Raw genomic sequence first — 22,322 nt, forward strand, 5'->3', positions numbered from 1 at the left:
TAATATATATATTATATTATATTATATTTATATATATATATATATATAAAACATATTTTTATATATATATATATATATTATATATATATTTTATATATATATATATATATATAAAAAAATATGTTTTATATATATATATATATATATATATATAACAAGACTTACTACAGTAGTCCAGTGCTCCTACTGGCTGGGTATATTTCAAAACACAGCATCCAGTTAATAAAGCCTTTCTGTTACAAAAAACTCAATCTTACCTTTTTATAAAGGTAAATCTGATAGAAAGCAAAAGTTGAAAGAAACATGAAAAAATGCTAATCAGCACTCAATTATACAAAATATTACCTGCAGAATGCTCTGAAGTACTGCGGATATCACTGCGACTGGTTGTATCTTTCAGTTCTTGTGAAGGTGGTGATGCACCTGAGCTTTCACCTATATTTTCATTAAGTGTCCTCAGTATTGTTGTAATGTCCTCCTGACTGAGTATTAGCTTAAAAAAAAGATATCGTTATTGAACTCAGAACATCTCTGTCCATTAAACTTTTGATAACTGAAATCTAAGTTTTTAAAAGATATAAATAAACCAAATTTAAGAACCAAGTAAAATATTTCTCAAATCCACATAATTCCTTAATGTAAATTCTAGAAATCAAAAGTTATTCATATATTATTTTGTTTCTTCCCACTATTTTTTTTTCTGCAATTTAAAAATTAAATGTTAGAAGGCATTCACAGTTTGACATAAAGTTGCTCAAAACTGTTAAATGTATGTAGTCACAAGGTGCTTTCCAGTAAGAGTTACTACTTTTTTTTTTTAAATTTAGCAAATTGGTTTCTTCCTTCAGCTGACATGCTTTACATCTTATGATTCTTAATTTAAATGAGCACGTCCTTAACTCAGATTGAAGCTTGTTGTAGGTGTGAATTCTGAAGATGACCATGAGATTAATAAATTCATGTTTTTTCATCCTACAAAGATGGAAACACATAAAACAAGGCTATAAAAGCATAGTCATTTTTATCTGACAATAGCAATAGCAGAAAATCTGTCTGCAGTGTCACAGATTACAGTTCTTAGATCAGAACAGAACAGAACTTTCCTATCTCCATATGAAATGACAAAATCCAATTCTACCTATGTGTCCTTAGACCAAATAATAACCTAGGGATTATAGGCTTTCATGGACAGGACAATATCTATCTTGCATAGGCATTTCAGCAGCTGTTTTCAAAACTAACTGCTTACATTCATAGGCTTGAGTCGTCCAGATATTTCAATATCAGGAACCTCATTATACCATGCAGCAGATAAATTTCGTTCAACAGCTACTTCCAGATTGAGAGGTTGCAGCAGCTCTACTTCAGTTTGCAAAGAATTCTGCTCATAGCATGACCTGCAAAGAGAAACAAAATTTTGTCATCTTGACACGTTATATTTACATATTCATACAAACACTCATTTTCCTCACCTTATTTAGGAGTACTGTAAGCCAGTCTAAAAATAATTGAGTGCACTACACTTCAAATTTCTAGGTAAGGCTTTATTCCATCAATATCAAGAAAACATGCTTTCTTGGCAGGGAGGAGTTTTCAGGCATATGTCCAGGCATGTAGCATACTAACTCCTTGCATGTTATGATCTCCTCACAGGTCTTCACTGAAGAGCAAACCATTCTCTCATAAAACTTTGTTTGAAAATCTCCTTCCTCTTTCTCTTCTGCTCTTTATTCCCTGTGTTAAGTCTCATTTTCTATTTATTTATTTATTACATCCATCTGGTTTAATTTCTTTCCTGCTTGGTACAGCTTTTAAAGAAACCCAGCATCATCAAAATAGCCATTTGTAAACAGGCTTAACCTTCTCAATACCGTGAATAATTCATAAGTCTATTATTCAATGTGTAGATTGCTATTTCTCCCAAATCATAATTTCTGGTTTGTTTTGGGGTTTTTTTGGTTGGTTTTTTTTTTTTTTTTTTTTTTTTTTTTTTTTTGTGTGTGTGTGTGTGTGTGTGTGTGTGTGTGTGTGTGTGTGTGGTTTTTTTTTTTTGTTTTGTTGTTTTTTTGTTTTTTTGGTTTTTTTGGTTTTTTTTTTACAAAATCTTTACTATTTGGCGCTGTATTTCAAGATAATTGTGCATTCAGCAACAGCCCATCGTTAATTATTTTAATAACAAATTCTCAAAGCTCTTCTACTAAAATGTCCCACAAAAACTACATGAATTTGATAAATGTGTATGCTACGTTACCTGTATAACTTCAGTTCACTCAATTTCACCGTCATAGAGTCAACAACAGGTGGGAGATTATATCGAGTCTTTGTTTTAGCAATAAAGAATCGGTTCTTCACAGTGATTAGACCAAGATCAGCCACCAGGACATTTGCAGAAACTGCTGATTGTGGAATTATCACAACAGGTGCTTTAATATTGATATCTAGTGCCAAACGAGAACTATGCTCTGCTAGCTCTTTCACACCTGTAGCTGCTTTCTCTGCTGCTTGAACTGTTGCCTCAGTAAGAGCTTCCTTGGCAGCTTGAAAATTATTTATAAAAGCCTAGAAAAAAAAAAAAACAGAAATTGTGAGGTTTATCATAGTATTTTTATCTTAGAATTTTACATAAACATATAAAATCACTCTATTTTAAATAGCAAATCATGTTAAGATAGATTTTTGCTACAGTTTTTCTGAATTCCTTCCCAGGATAACTTTGAAATCATCTGTCAAAAATATAATATACAGTATGTCTATATAAAAATAAATATCAATATTAAATATTTCTTAAGTCAGATGGCAACAGACATTACCCTACAACTAGACTTGTATGATGTTTTATTTACACTTTAGGAGTACAAAGGATAGATTTAGTTGACAGAGTTTATGGAAGAGGCATTTATTTTCATGCCTTAATACTTATTTTCCAAAACTAAACAACCCTGAACAGTATGTATATCTCCAAGTTGCTACATCACTTAAAGAAATAGAAGCCTAACAATACTAGCAGATATTGTTGCTTAGGCATCCACTCCACAAAACTAGAGTGAAGTTGATAACCCAAAGACAGTTCCAGCAAAGGTTTTACAAGATTATGTAAGAATTCTTACACAAATGGACACCATCCCATGTTGGATGCTTTATCATTCTGTAGCCTTGGCAATGGCATTTCCATGTTAAAAAATTGCAAATGGATAATTTAACTCACCAAAATAGAAGAAAAGAATTTGTTGACAAAAACTACTTGAATACAACCAACAGTTAAGTAAACACGATTGTCAACAACATCCATATTTGTGTATGCAATACCATCTGTAGCATTTACGTAAGATATCATTTTGAAGTTAAAGACTTCCTTTCCTGTGATATAAAGAGCCTGAGGAAGACAAAATAGAGCATCTTCAGTGTAAAAACTTATGCTAGAGAATACAAATTCTAGTGTAAAAGCTAGCAACTCACACTTTGAAGACATTTTTAATTTATATATCTTAACAATAAATGGAACAAAAAAAACCAATTCTGAAATAGCTAAAAATATTGATTTAGAATCTCATCATTAATAATTATATTGATTGAACTTACTGAGTAATCAGAAATCAAGGTTCCACAAAATCAATTTTGGTGTAGCTCTTACTGGCTAGAGAGACAAATAAATTTCCTTATAGCGAACAAAACTATTTTTTACGTTTATTGGGAATTTTTAACAATAACGCTCATTTCCATTGCAGATACAGGCTGCAGGGATGTTTCAAAAACAGAAATTCCCAAACAAAAATTTCACAAATGTCAATTTTGCTTTTATAAATCAGTCAGAAATCAGTGACTCATGGAAATATATACCTTGTTATACAGTGCCGTCTCATCAGAATCCACAATAACAATGTTCTTTAGTTTTGCAGTTATTTCTGTTGCCGTTTTTTTCATGATCACTTGGCTATCCAGACCTGTAAAAAAAAAAAAAATAATAAAAAACACAAAATGTACAGGCTCCTCCACAAATACAGTTTTATACCTCTGTGATTTAAGTTTTGTTCCTACCTTCGATGTGAATTTCAGCTATTCTGTGTTTTTTCTCTCTAATAAAGACACGCAAACAGGATAAATCCGCCCAGATATTGAGGTCAATAACATCTTCGTACTTTGATTTTTTTGATGCTGTAGGAAATTAAAAAAAAAAAAAAAAAAAAAAAAAAAAAAAAAAAAGCAGTTCTTGAAGGAGGAGGAAAAGACGTAAAATTTAATACCCATTTTCAAAATGCTAGTAGGTCTACAGTGTTGGGAAAACATACAGCACTCACAGTAGCAAGGACAGGAGGAGAATGGGCTAAGAAAAACTACTTTGCTGCTGTCCCTTACAAGTCTTTTCAGATTTTAGCTATGCCTACTAACATTTTTAACATGAATAAGGGCAAACACTGGAATGGACTTCCTAGAGAGGTGATTGATGCCCCATGTCTGTTCAAGAGACATTTGGACAATGCCCTCAGAAATACGTGTTAACTTTAGTTCAGTTCTGGAGTGACCAATCAGTTGAACTACAGGATCTCTATAGAAAGATTTTTATATGGATGATAATGATTTAATCTTGCCTGCAATAGTTTTATAAAACTACAAGCAATTCAGTATTTGCTTGCATTGCAAAATGGTTCGAAGATAGAGAAGTGCTGTATCTTCTGTTCACAGCTTAGTAAGTCACAGAACGGAACTTTAAAGTTTGCAGAACACCTTGTGTACACAAATCTACCTTGTATCCAAGCATGTCTTGGCATAACTAAAATTAAAAACCATCACAAATTAAAACAATCTTACACAGAAATAACAAAAAATACAGTTAAATGGAAGAATTTTTTTGTTTGTTTTTACACCTTTTCTATCTATTTTGTTGTTCAATAGAGTCCTACAAAACACCTTCAAGGAATTAGCTGAGAAAATAGACGTTTTAACTAGTTGGTTGGTGAAACAATCACTAAACCATCAGCTGACAGATACCGTATGACTTTATTACTGCTTTTCCTCACATTCCACTCCAACTGAACTCTCATCTCTCCTAAGGCAAGTATTCTCTTCTTTGCCTGCTTCCCTCAAAAAATAAATATTACAAAGCTTATTTTCCTTTTGTTATGTTAATATCTTGTTTTGCCAGAGATCATTATTACCTCCCGTTTAATAATGCTTAAACCATTAACAAAGCTAATTTCATTTGACAGCATATGGGAAACAATAATGCAAACTCCATTAAATGATGTGCACCCAAAAGATTGCCTTTTCTTTGTCTAATATTTACCATCGCAATCTAATCAACTGATATAAGTGAATTATATTAAGAGCAACTCATAGCAAAAATTTTAAATCTCCCAGTAAGCTTAAATATTTTTATAATGGGAAAAAAGATGGTGTGAAAAGTCATGAAGTTAAACTACTGAGGAAGTACAACGTTGCCTAGAATACACTCATGAGCAAAAGTTTTTATGTTCATGCTATGTTTTTCTAACTCAACCAATTCTTTACTTCCCTGCTTTTTGAAAGAATCTTTTATGTGTACGCATTGCAATGCAAAAATACATATCATATGTCAGAACACCAATGGAAATGCAATAATTATCAATTAGCTATTCAATACAGATTCTCAGAACTAAGTGAAATTAAGAAATTTAAGAAATATGCTTAGTACTTCTTCCTTCTCAGAAAGTGTAAACGGCTAAAGCATCTATCTTCTTTAATTAATTAATTATTTTTTTTTCCTCCACTACACTCTTCCAGCCAAGGATCACACAGAATCACAGAATCACAGAATTGTAGGGGTTGGAAGGGACCTCCAGAGATCATCGAGTCCAACCCCCAAGGAATAACAGTATAGTATTGCTAGTCTGTAACACTGCTGACCTGTTATCACCAACAAAATTAGAAAAAGCTGTGGATAAGTAAGAATAACTTAAAACAAAATTTCTCATGTCAAAAGTTTCTGACAAGTTTAAAAAGATAGAAAATATGTTTGTTTTTTTTCCCTTGCTTAAATGAAGGAAGAGAAAGTAGCAAAAAGACCCAAGAAAGAATAAAGAAACGTACTTAATTTTTTAAGAACATCCTTTTTATCCTCTGTTTTTTCGTGGACCGGCTCTTCTTCAACTTTAGTTTCTTGTTTGGGTAGAAGACTATTCAGATAGTTCACAGCATTCAAGAGAGTCTCAGTATGCAAATGAACATCAAGAGATGAAAAGTTTACCTGAAAGAATAAATTATGTTTATCCAGTGTACTCCTGTTTTAGGAACATTTTATTACATTTTTAAAAGGATATCATACCTTTATTTTCTGTAGAACATTCTGATAGGCAGTCTTCAATTCTGGTCCATTAATATCAGCCTATTTCACCAAACATACAGATAAACAGGTGAAATAAGCAGGAGAGGTTTTCAAATTTCAATTTACAACTCATGATATTCAAATTAATCTGTTTAGGGACTAGAACGATTTATGTATACAACACTCAATATATTAAGAAATGAGTAGGTAAGGAAAAAAAAATTCTCACAAATACTGTAGTTTGCGATTTATTTATGATTCAAGAAAGTAGTCTGCTGTTTTCCCACCTTTGCATACTCCAGAGTGAGAAGATCATCTTCTACATTATCCAAAGTAGTAACTAAGTAAACTGGTTTCTCATTATCATCTTAAAAAAGAGAAAAACATGCATTACTTTTTTCCTAAAGAAATTTTTAAGTTATCTAGAAATCTTTTAACCACTCGAATTACCAAACTATTAGTGGAATTATTCTTTTCATTTCTTTCCCCTCTTACCTTTAATCAGCAAATGAATTTTCCTCAGCTGACAAAACCATGTCCTCTAGGCTTTCTAAAGACACTTTCTCAGTGTTGGTTATTTACGAATCTTTTTTTTTTTTTTTAGCAGTACATAAATACTTACCCATATACTCTGGACACAGTAGGCAAATTTCATGCAGGAAAGCACTTGCAGTCATGTCAAATGTTCTTAATTTAAGTTCAGTGCCTAACCCTACAACCTCAAGCTGCAGCACTGGAGTCTCAGTATTGTCAGTAAGACGGCATAATTTTATTAAGACCTATGAAAAAATACATTAACAAATTTAAGGAATTATCCATTTATTATCACCTATTTACATACATTTTACTGATAGGCATGTTGATCATTAAACTTTACGTAGAAAATGATCTAAAAAAAGAGTTCAACAAGGAGAACTGATAGAATACAGTTTTCTGCTATTTTAAGAAAATCTTCAAATGTGCATATGTGTAATATAAAGACATGCAATCTTCCTTTCCATATAACATTCTCTGCAAATAAGAAAAATTGGAACCAAATCTTTTTGGACAGTTTTAAACAAAAAAAGCCAACGAATGGAGAGAGAGGCCATTCTTAACAGATCCATGCTGGTATCACTTTCTCAGAAATTATGAAATGCTAGAAATGTTTCTAGACGAGAAGAATGTGAAGTACAGCATCTTAGACTAGCTCTTAAACAAAATGTTATTGTCATGTAAAATATATATATATTAAAAATTGAAGATTAGTATATTTATAAATGTAGTGCCTAAGACAACATGCTAGTTACATTAAAGCCTTTCTGTAAACCTTACACTAAAATAGAATTTGTAAAATTAACTGATTTTTTTATAGTTTTCTTGTGCAGCAGCAATAATATTGCCATAGCCAAGATGGTCTAAAGAAGCAATGTTTGTCATAAGACCACAACTCTTTATTAAACTAATTGCTTCAGTTAGTTGTCTTGCAGACAAATGTCTTACTTTTAGGTAAAATACTCTTTTTTCAAGTCTGGACATGTGAGAATAATACATAAAAGAAAACACATCATAGTGAATTCATGTTTGAGTTCAACAGAAACTGAGAAAAATTAGGGTAAAAATAGGGTACTTCTATGAGAGAAAACTTTAATGCGTCTTTCCTTCTGACCTCAGCAGCATACGGAGAAAAATAGATGTCAAGAGATGTCAAAGCACCTCCAGAAAACTGCATAGAGTACAACACTACTTCCCCCCACACATTCCACTGATAGTTAGGAAAAGGAAGTTCAATGACAAAATGAATTGGAAATTAAAGCAGCTAAGTCACAGAACGGCCAGGGTTGGAAGGGACCTCAAGAATCATGAATCTCCAACCCCCTGTCACATGCAGGGCCACCAACCTCCCCATTTAATACTAGACCAGGCTGCCCAGGACCCATTCAATCTGGCCTTGAACACCTCCAGGGATGGAGCATCCACAACCTGTCTGGGCAGTCTGTTCCATCACCTCACCACTCTCTCTGTAAAGAACTTCCCCTGACATCCAATCTAAATCTTTCCTCCCTCAACTTGAAACCATTTCCCCTTGTCCTGCTAAGTCAAAGTCCAAGTCAAGACAGCGCAGACAAAGATGAAGAAAACAAAACTCTGAGTGCTCCAGAATAGAAACAGGGAGTCAATACTCCTTCAAACAGGAATTCATGAATACAGCAACAGAGGAAGAGTTACAGTTCAGGTGTGCTTTGGAGAAAATTATAATTTTACCTCTGCTACTTCAAACCTCAGCTGGAGTTCAGTCATATTTTTCAAAGATTCTTGTTTATTTAGTTTTTTTCGTCTTGTGCTGCTAGCTCGTTTGAGGGATCCAGATGGACTTTCAAAAAATGGCACATCTTCCACAGGACTGCTTAGAGCATCATAAAATTCTTCTTCTGATTCTAAAGATTAATTGACAACAAAGTTACATAAGTATTTTAGATAACCACCATGACCTAGGATTCTTATGTTTGCATCTATAAATATTTAGATGTTTAAGTATGGGAAGACCACCTGCCTGTCACTTGGCAACCAGCTAAGCCTGTTTCTATAATTGTCTCTGTTCCTGCCTCCACAACTTTTTACATGTGCAGCTCCCACTATATAATCATAAATCACCAACAAGTTCTCATCAACTCCTTTGCCTGCATTCTATCAGTACTGGATATGCAGAAAAAGCACAGTGTCCCACAGTGTCTTCAGTGTGCACTAAAAGCTTAATATGCCTTCTCCTGAAATGAGTACTGGTTTCATGCAGTTTGAGTGAAATAAGAACTACTAAATCTTTAATCGGTTTGACTTTATTAGGGAAGTATTACAATGACAAATTACAGTGATGGACTTATAAGCCTTTTTCCTTTCACCTAGAAACCATAATTACTGAAATTTAAGACACCCATGGAACAAGTATCTTTCTTTTAAAAAAAAAAAAAAAAAGAATAGAGGACATGGGGTGATAACTTTTACACTTTAAAAATCTCCTGTAGTCTGGGAGACGGTAGAAAAATACGACTCATTTAAAATGATCACGCAGATGCTTGCATAGTATAATATACAAACCGAAGCTGATTCACTCAAACTGGTTATTACTTTATCAAATTAACTGTTGCAGTATTCACTCTCATCACATTCTAATTTAAAGAAGTGAGGCACTTTATATTTGGGCGTTTAAAAAAACTCGTACAAGAAATGTGAAGAAGTTTCATATGTGTACACACACTGTACAGACACTGAATATAAAGTAATTACATAGCAGCAGAAACAATTTGCTTAGTTGATAATTTTACTAGTGTTGCAAACTATAAGGGCAACTTCAAAAGTAGTGCCTCCTATTCTACTTTATTGGACCATGATGTCAGAGGTGGATGCTGGTGGTACATCAGTAGAGGTTAAACTTTGCTGCCAGTATCCTGCTACATTTTGTTGCTTTGCAACGAAGCCTGACAGAATCACATCTGACACGGAATCACATATGAACTTAAAAACTTAATTTGAACTGTTTGCTAAATTGGACGTTAAAATAGACTGTATTACCTGACTCTGCAAATGAATGAAGATCCAGAACAGGAAGCTGTGATAAATGTGGTGCAGAAAGCACAGGCGATATTGCAGCCTGAAATGAGAGACACCATAACATTTTCTGCATGAATTCCTTATGTATGCTATACATGCACATATGCTACTGTGTAGAAAACTTATAAAGAAATTAGTCTTACTTTACAATGCAGTCTTACAGTGCAATAGAACATGTTATTAATAATTAAAAGGATGGGAAAGAATAAGGACTAAAGGTAGAATCAGTGGGTTTTACATATTAAATTGCTGCAGAAAGAATATATCTGAAAACAAAGAAAAGAGATTCAAACATCACATCTCACAGATCATAAAATAAACAAAAAGAAGACACCACACAATAAGTCAGGAAAGATAACACCTAGTACCTCACAAGATTAGAGAATGAAACTCCAAAGACTCGCTGCTCTTCATAAAAATCACATAATACTAGTGGTATTAATAAGAAAAAAAGTTAGAGAAAACAGGACACCAGACAGAACGCGTTGCCAAGTTTCTTTGTGTATCTGGAGAAGCAAATTCTATCGGTATGAAATTGTTAGATACAGTTGCCTACAACCTAGAGAAGTAACTGAAAATATGTGAAATGTCACTGTTTTGCCTCTACATGGACAAACAGAAACAAGAACCTTCTCTCTATTTCTGAAAAGGAAAAAAAAAATAATGTTAGAAAAGATAATCAAGCAGTTTCCTCAAGATTTCACACAGAGCCTTAGAAAGTAGAACCACTGTTTTGAGTTCATTAAAAATGTACTCCTCTGCATGTTCCACATGCTTAACATAGATGGACCTTGCACTGACTATTAAAATAAGGAAGACATGTTCACTGCTTGTACACTCACACTTGATTACTTTGGGCTCTTGATAGTACAGAGGACAGTAGTTCTGATACATAAGACTAGTCATACTTTTTAGTACATTTAGTAGCTCTCAGTATCTTACAGAAATGAAGTGCTGTGCCAAATAAATTCATATCTTTGAAGGAACACTGTTTTCAACAGATTAGCAATGCCCCATTTTTCATCTTACTCTTCACACTTTAACAGTCTTTCCAGTCTTTCCTCCCAGTCCTCAACCTACATAATTTAGCCTTACTCAGTGTATTGTGAATGATACGTGCATTGAGTCTGGCAATTGCGTCTCATCTGTAAGATTCTGACTTTGTAAAGAGAGAATAGGTTGTAAGACTTAACTCCACGGTATCAAAATAATAGAAAAAGTCTTTCACACCAAAGCAGAAGAACTTCAAAAGTGCAAAACTGTAGAAAGATTTGTTCAGAAGTGTCACCTCTTTTCGCACTGCAATAATAATTCCTCTACTATTTCAAGTTTCACACCCCTTATTCTTGAAATTTTTTTTCAGTGATTAGTTGTACAAAACAGCAGAGATTATCATAGCTTTTAACTGAGGATACCAATAGCACATGAAGAATAAAATAGTAGGTCAGATCTAGCTAGAATATTCATGTTACCACTTAAAAGATTGCAGGAATTACAGAGCTCACTCTGCATACATTTTCAATAGGTATGTATGGCTAGTCATGTGTATGTACTGCTACTGAATGTTATGTGGCCATCAGAAAAAAAAAAAAAAAAAAAAAAAAAAAAAAAAGTAGAATAATTTATATAATAAATAAAGATGGAAAGATAATTTTGCAATAATCTCCAAAAAAATATCCCTTGAAGTAAACCATTATTCATTCAGAATCAAGTACACAGAAGATTAAACAGTAATAGCAAGTAGTATTTAAAAATCACATGATCATAGATAGCCCGGTTTTGTCTTTGATATTGATATGTCATAATAGGACTGCCTTAAAAATATATAAACAAAGCCAGATCATGCAGATTAGAGTGATGATAAAAATTAGCGATTTTGAGTTCATTTTCTAATATTCTTAAAGAATGTCAAAAGTTAAAAATACACTCTTGGCAGTCTTTTGACTCAAACAAACAAACAAACATAAAACACTGATTCCAAATGTTTTCACTAAAGGAAGGAAGGGAGGAATTAGGGGCAGAATTCACTCCACATTTCTAACCCTTACAAAAAAACAAGACAGAACTGACCCTAACACAAGAGTGTTAACTGAATAAAGGAAAGCTATGAGGGGCAGTGAAGTCAGCTAAATTAAAGGATTAAGAGATAAGACCTTCATTAAGCAAATACTGTTCAGCCAACATTACCCGCAGTTAGGTGTTACTTTTATTTTTGTTTTAAAATTGAACTGCTGCTCATTCATATAAATTTGCAGCCTTTTAAAAATTGCAAAGTTTTAGCTATTTCTTTCTCAAAACAAAACAGCTGAACCCAAAGTCTGTAATACCAAAGAACATTTATAAGTTTGAAGGTAAAATTGAACTAACATTTAACTAAAGTAAGCACATACACTCATGACCAATCAGAATTACAAAGTAATTCCCAGAGTAGTAAAAGAACGAATTAGCTGTACATTTTTTAAAACAAAACAGCAACTTGACAGCTATTCAATAACTATTAACTAAAGATCATAATAAACACATACTAGATAATAAGAAAAATTTCTATGACTTCATAGAATTGGTTATGACCTTTCAAGAGGTGCAAAACAAACACTTGATCTCCACTTCATTCTGCTCATTTGATAAATGTAGAAATTTATTTTTCCAATTAACATCAATGAAATAATTTTTAAAAACCTTACCTCAGTTATTTTTGGTGGAGAGCTGGTAGCAGGAGTACTTTCTGCTTTAGGAATGCTATCAACTAGCTCCAAGATGCTTTTCAGCTTTTGGTCTGATATTTGGACAGAAAGTAAAGGCAACTGTCCAGACAGCTTGAACCTATTAGACAATTAATCATTGAAAATTGAAAAACATTTCATTGACATTTCATATTCATTTTCTTCTGAAATATACTGCATGACTTTCTTAGCCAGCCTATTCCAATGCATTACCACTCTGAGAAGAAATTTTTCCTAGTATGTAATCTGTACCTCCCATGACACAACTTGAGGCCATTACCCATCTTGTCACTGGTTCTTGGTGGTACAGTAGTAGAGGCTGAACCTTCCTGCCGATATTGAGACATTTTGTTGCCATGTAACAGATGGCAGCAGAGGGCAGCCTGACAAAACGGCATCTGACATGGAAGTGCATATGAAACAAAAGCGTGCATTTGAAGTTTTCCATGTGGAAAAAATGGCACCCACTAACATTCATCAACACTTGCTGAATATTAATGAGACCGAAGAGTGGATGTGAGCACAGAGAAAGTTGGATGGCATGGGCAATGTTTTCTGAGCAACGATGCTCTCATAGAAGCTGTGAAACAGTGGGTCACTTCCACTGACGCAGATATTTATGAGAGCAGTATAATGCAAGCTGTTGTTTATAGACTGTGAAAACGTATAGTCAAGTTGAAAAATAGAGTTACATAGCTGAGAATCTGCTCTATTTAATAGTATTATTGTGTTCATTGTATCTGTTGTAGTTTCCATGGAAAGAAATAGGAAATGTTATATGTAGAGCAATCAACATAGTACTAATATGTTTGAATTGTGAGAGTTAAAAATTAACCAAAAATAAAACATTTGTAGTTTCAAATGATTGTAAAATATATAACCAATATGTAAAAGCTTATCATGCAACCAGAATAGGATATACTTGTACAGATGGTAATCTGAGTTCACTTTTTTTTTTTAAATGAAGCTTTTCTAGAGCTTCAGGAAAGAAGCAGCAGCAGTGAAGCTCTTAAAGAAGAGAAAACTTCCACAACTGGGTAAAAAGCTGCTGTCCTAGTCATTCCAGGACTGGTAGGTTACCTTAGACTATTGTAACATAATCTACAGAATCCATCTGGAGACAGAATTAAGCACAAAATGAAAATCTAAAAAATTTTAAAAATCAGTCTTTATGAACTCCTGGTATCGATACGCTAGACTGATCTTTTGTTTTTGTTTATGGTTAAGAAAGTAGTTATGATCAGTAGCTCACTATGGTATATCTTATTGCAGCCAAACATTTGCACACAAAATAGTCACTCAGAAAGAAGCACTAACTGATTTCTAAAATACACCACTTCAACAGCAGAAGCAAAATTTTCAAATTTCTAGACATGGGAAGAAACCACATGCTGTCATGTAAATGATCATATGAGAATATGAAATACAGAAATAATATTCATTACGGAAAAAATTTTTTGAATCATCTTTAAAAGAGACAAGCAACCAAAAGACTTATCTGCTAGTCATGACAGATAGGTGGTAATACAATATGACACTCACTAAGAGCAGATGCTTTGTAATCTACTTCATACCATTACAATCCAATTATAAAACTACATTAAAACAACAGTTTCTTACATGACCACAGAAATGACAACTCAAGCTTGCTTCCCATCCTTTTTGTTTCCCTTATTGCACCTTCTCCATCAAGCAGAGAAAAGGTATAGAGGGAAATAATAAGTTATTTTATCATTTCAAGCATCAAATTTTAGAAACTAGCCTCACAGCTTTCCAGGAGATGGCACCATACTACCATAAAAATCAATGCTCTGTTCACAATACACAGCACTTTCAATGTAGACAATTTTTAACTTTTTTTTTCTGAGTAAACAAATCCTAAATTCTTCAGATTCCTCTTATTTCATTGTTTGCCTCTTCACTTTGTTTAAAAAAATTAAAAACTACAACAGTCTATGACTATTTCCATGCCATTTAATGCCTAACTACAACTTAATTTCTAACAGACATAAGAATGAAGTGAGCGTAAGCTAGTTTGATGTAGCAGAAGGTAGTGATTCTCGTTAATGACTAAAAAAACCAAAATCATCTTGAATTCACTGTGTTGGTTCATGAGTCTGTCAAAAATGATTTTCAGCATTAGTGAAGATACTTCTTCCAAAATAAAAATTTAATCTTTGCCCCTTTGACTCAGTGGTCTTAGATATCCAGTTTTTAACCTGCACCTTCTGAGGTAACTTAAGGAACTACTCTTTTTTTTTTTTTTTTTTTCCCTACAAAAGCCTATGTACACGGTCAATACATTAAGAAAAGTTTTCTAGAGAAGTGATCTCCAACAAATAAACAAACTTAACAGATAATCTAAATGAAAGAGAAGGAATAAGACAGTATTTTACTTTTCAAACTATTTTGTGATGTTTATAACATAGTTATATGTTAAGAATTGAGTATTTCCCATTAAGACTGAAATGTGGCTATCAGAAGGACAGACTGAATTAGAATAAGCGTTAGTATATTTAATAAAATATTTGTTGTATAATTATATAACATCCTTCCTCATCTATATCTGGCAACTTTGTAGATCTATTCTCTACTTTTCTCAATAAAGGCAAACTTGATTTTCTTTTAGTCCCTCCTAAAAAATTTAAATTACTGTAAAATTTGAAAATAGGAAAAAGACTTACTTGGGCATTCTTGCATCAGTGACAACCATAGCCCTACCAAATTCCACTTTCACATCCAGAGGCTGCAAGATATGTTGAGATGAGTATTTCAGCTTGCGAGCCTCCTGCCAGTTCTCATCTAGAAGAGCAGAGAAATCTTGTGATTTAAACATTCCAATGTATTTCTTCTCACTACAATTTTTACAGATTTAACGATCTAATGTTAATATATATTGTTAAACATTCATGTCATATAGCCTCTTTTACATCTCTTCAACATATGTATATTACAAAGGATGAGGACACTCAGGAGTACTTAATGCCATCCATTATTCACATCAAGACACCTACCCAAACAATGGTGCTTTGAAGGGCTACATTCTTAACATTCATTGTACTCAAAGCTCAGGCTTTAGATTCCTCTCTGGACCCAGAGGGCTAAGAATTAAATGCTTTTGATTTCTCTGGTTCTGACTCACTCTACATTGTTAGTTCCCAAACTACTAATAGAAGGCTCCTTCAGTAAAGGACTCTAATCCGTTCTTTACCCTCACACAATGATCAAACCTATAGCTACTCATGGTTTCCTCTTTTAATTTAGAGGGAAGAAAGGAAAAGGCTCTGAAGAAAAATACCACAAATGAATTAAACTGTTGGAATAGGAGCAAAAGTACATATTTATTATGCACAAAAACAAATAAGAAACCTTGGAGTATTTAAAAAATAGGGGGGGTTAGTATAAGTTTATTAATGCTCTTAGGTTCATTCATGTTCTTAGGTTAAAATCTAAGACCTAGAAGTCATAATACTTTCTCAGAACATGAGTTTAAAAGTTCGAAGTTTAAAAGAAGCACATCCCAAAGATTCTTCATTGCTGTAATTAAAAATACAAAAAGGCACATCAACTACTATCAAGGAAGATTTACCTTTATGAATACTTACCATGTTTGCTGTAGAGTAGTTGTATACTGGTGAGTTGGATATCAAAACTATCATAAGCTCTTGACATTATATCTTCAATACTACTTTGTCCCATCTTAAGTCCTGATATATCGGAACGACTTTTGCTTTTCATCTTAAAAATAGCCACAGAAAGAAGAAATCATTACCAAAATATTCAAAGCTACAGTTCTAGAAATACTTGATCCTACCACAATAAAAGATTAAATTTAAATTTTTATTATATCAGCACAGAGTCTTAAAAATATAACAGGAAATAAAAGAAAGAAAAATATTAACATCATTTCCTCATCAAGGAAAGAAAGAAAATTAACCTCATGAAGTTCCATATCATATTTTTTATGGAAGGAATTTAATTTCCTTTAATACATAAATTGTTTCCCAGAGCATTAGGTGTCAAACACTTTATAATTAGTAGAATAATTATTCACTTTTCTGTATGTAGAATATTATTAATTATCAGAGATAAACAATCTGCTTTAAAATCCTATTCAGTTTAATCATGGCTTCATCCTGTTAAATATGAGTTAAATTCAAGGTAAAACAGAAAAGAGGCTTTAAGCCATTGATATAAAGTGTTTAGTGTCCTAACTTTAATGTCAGAAAATATCCCTTTGACACCACTTTGGGATGGCTATACCTCCCTGGTATCTTATGTTTGTATGTGCCCTTTCTGACACTATCTTCAATGACATGTGCCTGTCATCATCCTTAAAACGTTTGCATTGATATCTCTTTGTGAGATCTGCATAGTGCTCAAGGCAAGGTTGGTTTGTAAGAGTGAAATTCATTTAAACATCTGTGTCTAAGAAAGCTTTTTCATTTTCAGTACTACTGAACTATGACTACTTCTACAGTTAAAGTTGTGGATTGAACATTCAGAATTATCACATTAATTTTGCCCCAGTAATCTCGTTTAAGTCTGGGTACATCAATGCACTGAGGCACAGTTTTAGTTTCATGAGATATTTTGCCTGACAGGCCTTGACTGCAAAACTGAGGGAAGAAAACTACCAGACTCGTATTAAGTATACCCATCCAACATACATTCTACATCTTAATTAAGCATTTATCACTCCAAGTGAATAGAGGATTATTAACCCTAATACAGTACCTTATTGTAAACAGAGTTTTCACTGTGTTCTCTGTCTGCCATCCTTTTTAGAAAACATTCAGACATGTTTACTGCAGTCTCATTTTGAAACATAACTTTCCAGCTATCACTGTGATAATAGTTTCCTATGGTTGGAGCGGAGAAAGATGGGCTGTTCTATTAAACTCCACACACTATTTAGTCTAATAGGGTGTCTCGAGCACACAATTCATATATACATCAATTAGTGAATGCCATAAAGTCTCTATTAATGACCAGCATCCAGAAGGGCTTCCATACCACTTGGTAAAATCACCACTTACTGAATTCTGTCCTGGAAGAACACTATTCAATCACTGAGTAAGAAGACTAAGAATAACATATAGGAGCAGTGTCTTCCTTGATTTTAAAGTATTAAAGTATCATTTTGAATACTTTCTCTTGCATATTTCTCTTGCATAAAGCATCTCAAATATATTTCATCTCCAATTTTAATCATTAGTTTAGAAATTGCTAGTATGTTTGCATTTATTTCAAAAGGAAAACTCAACTACAAAAAGACAATTGGTAATAGAAATGATAGTTACATTAATAATAAAACATTTAATCATGTAAATAAAATGTTTACTACTTCATAGTATAAGATTTTAAAAATGCTAGACTTTTTCTACATAGTAGTTCAAAAGCATAAACAGTTTCATTCCAGGGGAGGAGTATTTTCACAGAATTGATGAGGTTGGAAAGGACTTTCGGAGGTGATATTTCCAACCCTTCTGTTCAAGTAGAGCCACCAAAAGGAGGCAGCCCGGAAGATTTTTAGCAGTTACTGTGGATTGAAAAAATCTGTTCCAAGGAGTTCAATAATTTGTCTTGACTAGAAAGCAGTTTTAAATAAATTTCATATACATAACAAAAATCACATACATAAGAGGAACGTTTACTTAGTCAGTACAATGAAATACAAATTCCAGAAACAGAAGTCACAGAAAAATCAAACATCTTTTGTAAATTACTTCATACCTTAAGACTACCAAGATCCAAAAGAAGTAGATTAGAAGTACAGTCATAGAATCCCTTTTGTGGAACAATGATGTATGAAGCCATGAGGTTAATTTTGAGATCAAGAACTTTCTGGGTCTCAATAACATACAACAACCCTAAAAAATAATACAGTTAGTTAATACAAACAAATAAATTGATCTAAAAGCCATGGAACTAGAAGAAGCTGTGAAAGAAACTCAAGCTTCACTTTGATTGAGCTGGGAAAACCACACAACTTTCTTTTTTTCCAGTAAGACCACTGGTGCCTGTAGTTGATAGCTGAACTAGTGTAAATCTACCATCTGCAAGCAAAGTGTGCATGTACTTTCTCCCTACCTGTACTATCTATACAAATAGTTTGTCATCCCTTTCAGCAAACCACTTATTTCTGCATGAAGAAAAATTTTTGTTTCCCTTCATCTACCATACTGCTACAGCCATCTAATTGACAAGTTTAATTACAGATATTGAAGCTCTTCAAATTTTTTCAGGGCCAACAATTATAAGCAACTTTCTAAGATGTACCAAGTATCCGACATGGTGATGATAAAAAATGCTAACGCACAAGCAGAAGCTGCAACATGATGTATGCAATTCTGATGAAACCTCATAATGAGCATAAATGAAACAAGAGCTGTAAAGCATACTGCAACTCAGCAGCTGCTGAAATGACCCATTGTGCTCTGTATATTGAGAAATTAAATCATTCCAGAAAGTCTAAATGAGAGTATCAAACTGGCCAAACTGCCAGCATTATTACTACTAAAATACTGAAGTTTACAGTGATTCTGCTGACAAGCATAACCACATGCTGAAGAACAGCAAGTAAAAGGTCTTGCAAGAAGTCTGTTCAAAAATGATGCAATTGTCAGAATATCTATGATAAAATTCTGTTTTCTCATCTGAAGAGGAACCAGTGATCTACCTGTGAGATTAGCACAGTTCCTTACAGCACAGTACTCTGCAGATTAATCTTCTTCCACTGCAGTTTTCTGAATCTCAGTCTAGATTTTACAAGCTATGCACAATATGTTCTTAGAAATTAAGATTTTCGTTTTAGAGTAGAACAAGCTTTTGGACCATAAGCAATGGAATATTCTTGTAAAGAGTCTTTAATGGGGATACATCTCTGAAGTTATGCTATGCCTATTATAACAGAAGGATCAGAGAGTTCAGTGGTAACGAGTAGCCAAGCATATTGCATCTAAGCAAATTTCTATCAGAATAATCTCAGAAATGGCCTGTGACATCAATATATTCAGTACTACTGGAGAAGTCTCTCTTACAAAAGACAAGTATGATGATCTACCCAACCGTAAGTTGGTTAATTAAGAACTGCTGTCACACAATATTCAGTCAAAAAAGAAATAATGAATAGAGATAGAATTGATGCTTAATGTCATTCCTAACACTAGATACATAAAAATGACTCATGTTATATACACTGTGCTTGCTTGAGGTTTTTTTTTTTTTACAGTTCCTTTATTACTCAATATTCATATTTTAAAAGGATATGATTTAAATAGGAATATATTACACATTTAAAAGATACACACTCATGCATTTTTTTCCATTGAAATGAATTTTTATGTGAAAACTTCCCTATGCATCCTCTCCCAACCGCAGAAAAATATGGACATCAAGTTGTACATGCCTCTAATCTAAAGAGCTTAAGATACTTCTACTCAAACAAGTTTAGTCCATATACCTCATTCAAAAGCATATTTCAACATGGAGATGAGAACAGTGAATAAGATCTTCAGAAATCTAAAGTTAAGATGAAACTGAAACTATGGGAAGGCCTTTAATCCTGAGTAACTAAAAGACAGATTAATACAGTTTACTTGTCTTGATTTGAATTAATCCAGATTGTAATCAACATTCATCTGAGAATGAAGAAAGCATGTGGAAAAGCAACAACTCTGAAAAGAACTTCAGTGTTTCTTTAGAGGACCAGTACCTCCATATTGGCTTTCTAGGAGTATGACACTATTAAGGGTCTTTACCCACTCAGATGGAGAAAACAGAAAAGCTAGAAGTTACAGATTTTTTTCAAATTCTGCATGAGTTCAGTGATAAAAATGTTAAATATAACCTCAGAGTGTGGGGTATATTTTATAAAGAAAGTTGTAGAAGTTATATACATAAAATTCTTCAATTCCTAAAGCAAATTCTTTGCAATGATATCAAAGATTTCCATCTATTCACGTATTTTGTTGGAAATCTATGATGTTGGTGAAGGCACCTTCATATGGAAAGATATATATATATATATATATATATATATATATATATATATATATTCACACTTTAAAAATCTAATATTTGTCAACATCAAATCAGAACAGAATGCAGTACTTGCCTGTTGATGTTTTTTCACGAAACTCTTCAAGCTTCATCAGAGTTGCAGATGTCAGTTGCTCTAAATGTACATCTTTTGGGGGCCTGAAGAAATCCACCAAGCTGTTTATTGTTCTCTGTTAAAATAATACAACAATACATCGAAAATTGTCTGTTAGAAAAGATTTTTCAAGATAAATAGCTTATTTAAGTATTTACTTACTGCATCGTATATAATTTCCAGTGGCTGAGATTCTATTCTAAGCCTCTGATCTGCCCCCTCATCCAAAGGATTAGTCTCAAACATTATGCTTAAGAGCGAGGTACTATTGTCTGAATAGACTGTTCGAGAAGACAGAAGACAGGGTGTACAGTTTTCTTGGCACACACCTGTAACTTCAAGTGAAGTTATTTTGGTTTCAAATCTGGAAAAAAAAAAAAAAAAAAAAAAAAAAAGGGAAAAAAAAGGTAGGTCCAGTTAGATAAAAGTTGAATGAATGAGCCAAAGGGAAGAAAAAACAACAACAACAACAAAAAAAACCAGAACAAAAGGAACAATAAATAAACCACCTTTATTAACCTCAGATATAAATAGTTTAGTCTAAGGATACAGCATACATAACCAATCTGATATCTGTTTCTAATTTCACTATCTTTTGCGTTGATTAAACATCTGCGAGTAAATAAGAAGTGAGATCCAAAAATACATCTCAAATACTTTTCATGAAGAGGAGTGTCGGGGCAGGGAAGAGAGATGCAAATGGAAATTCAAGTAGAATTAAAAATTAGATGGCACATATTTAAACTTAAGAAACAGATGTAGATGAAGGAGGGAAGGGTTTTAGCACAGAAAAATAAAAAGAAAACCAACAAGATTAAAGGCTTCATTACTCATGGATCATCTCAAAGGAAGTACTTTTATATTTGGGATTTTTTTTTTTCCAGTCATTCTGTCCACCTCTCTTATAGCTCTTCGATGAAAATGACTTTTCAAACACTCAAAGAAAAATGTTTCCCTCTAACATTGTAATAGTCTCTCCTTTTTTTCAAGATAATAACATTCTTATGGAAAACATTAATTAAAAATCCAAGAACTCTTCTGCCTGCTAAAACAGAATAGTCCAATTGGAAGGGACATACAAAGATTATCAAGTCCAACTACCTGGCCATTTCAGGGATAACCAAAAGTTAAAGCTTATTACGGAAGGCATTGTCTAAATACCTCCTCAACACTGATAGTCATGGGTATCAACCACTCCGCTAGGGAACCTGTTCCAGTGTTTGACCATCCTTGCAATAATTAAATGTTTCCTAACATCCAGTTGGAACTTCCCCTTGAGTAGTTTTGTATGCTTTATTGTCAGGAGCAAAAATTTGCACCTCCTTTTCCCATCTGGACTCCACGAGCAATTATAGGGAGAAAAGAAGTCACCATCTCAGCCTCCTTTCCCCTAGACTAGGTAATTCAACTGTCTTCAGCCTCTCTTTGTAAAACATGTATTCCAGACCAGCTTTGCTGCCCTCCTCTGGAAACATTCAAGGACCTTAACATCCTTTTACATGATGGTATTACAGAAACCAGTATGCAATACTCAAGGTGAGTCTGCACCAACACT

General features: G+C 33.3%; 1 protein-coding gene across 1 annotated transcript in view; it reads right to left on the reverse strand.

The window, feature by feature from the left end:
* The window catches only part of VPS13A (vacuolar protein sorting 13 homolog A), a gene marked incomplete at both ends in the record, with an annotated part of 95,496 nt that overhangs the window by 51,599 nt on the left and 21,575 nt on the right, over positions 1 to 22,322 (reverse strand). The window contains 18 exons of the mRNA XM_079548343.1: positions 346 to 493; positions 1,250 to 1,397; positions 2,252 to 2,559; positions 3,206 to 3,373; positions 3,838 to 3,941; positions 4,036 to 4,152; positions 6,064 to 6,220; positions 6,299 to 6,358; positions 6,586 to 6,665; positions 6,921 to 7,077; positions 8,543 to 8,715; positions 9,848 to 9,926; positions 12,571 to 12,709; positions 15,294 to 15,411; positions 16,215 to 16,347; positions 18,346 to 18,482; positions 20,729 to 20,843; positions 20,930 to 21,131. Of these exons, the coding sequence (XP_079404469.1) occupies positions 346 to 493; positions 1,250 to 1,397; positions 2,252 to 2,559; positions 3,206 to 3,373; positions 3,838 to 3,941; positions 4,036 to 4,152; positions 6,064 to 6,220; positions 6,299 to 6,358; positions 6,586 to 6,665; positions 6,921 to 7,077; positions 8,543 to 8,715; positions 9,848 to 9,926; positions 12,571 to 12,709; positions 15,294 to 15,411; positions 16,215 to 16,347; positions 18,346 to 18,482; positions 20,729 to 20,843; positions 20,930 to 21,131 (2,543 nt within the window). The remainder of the gene's footprint in view (positions 1 to 345; positions 494 to 1,249; positions 1,398 to 2,251; positions 2,560 to 3,205; positions 3,374 to 3,837; positions 3,942 to 4,035; positions 4,153 to 6,063; positions 6,221 to 6,298; positions 6,359 to 6,585; positions 6,666 to 6,920; positions 7,078 to 8,542; positions 8,716 to 9,847; positions 9,927 to 12,570; positions 12,710 to 15,293; positions 15,412 to 16,214; positions 16,348 to 18,345; positions 18,483 to 20,728; positions 20,844 to 20,929; positions 21,132 to 22,322) is intronic.

Source organism: Tetrao urogallus, assembly GCF_951394365.1.
Source record: "Tetrao urogallus genome assembly, chromosome: Z".
Taxonomy (NCBI): Eukaryota; Metazoa; Chordata; class Aves; order Galliformes; family Phasianidae; genus Tetrao; species Tetrao urogallus.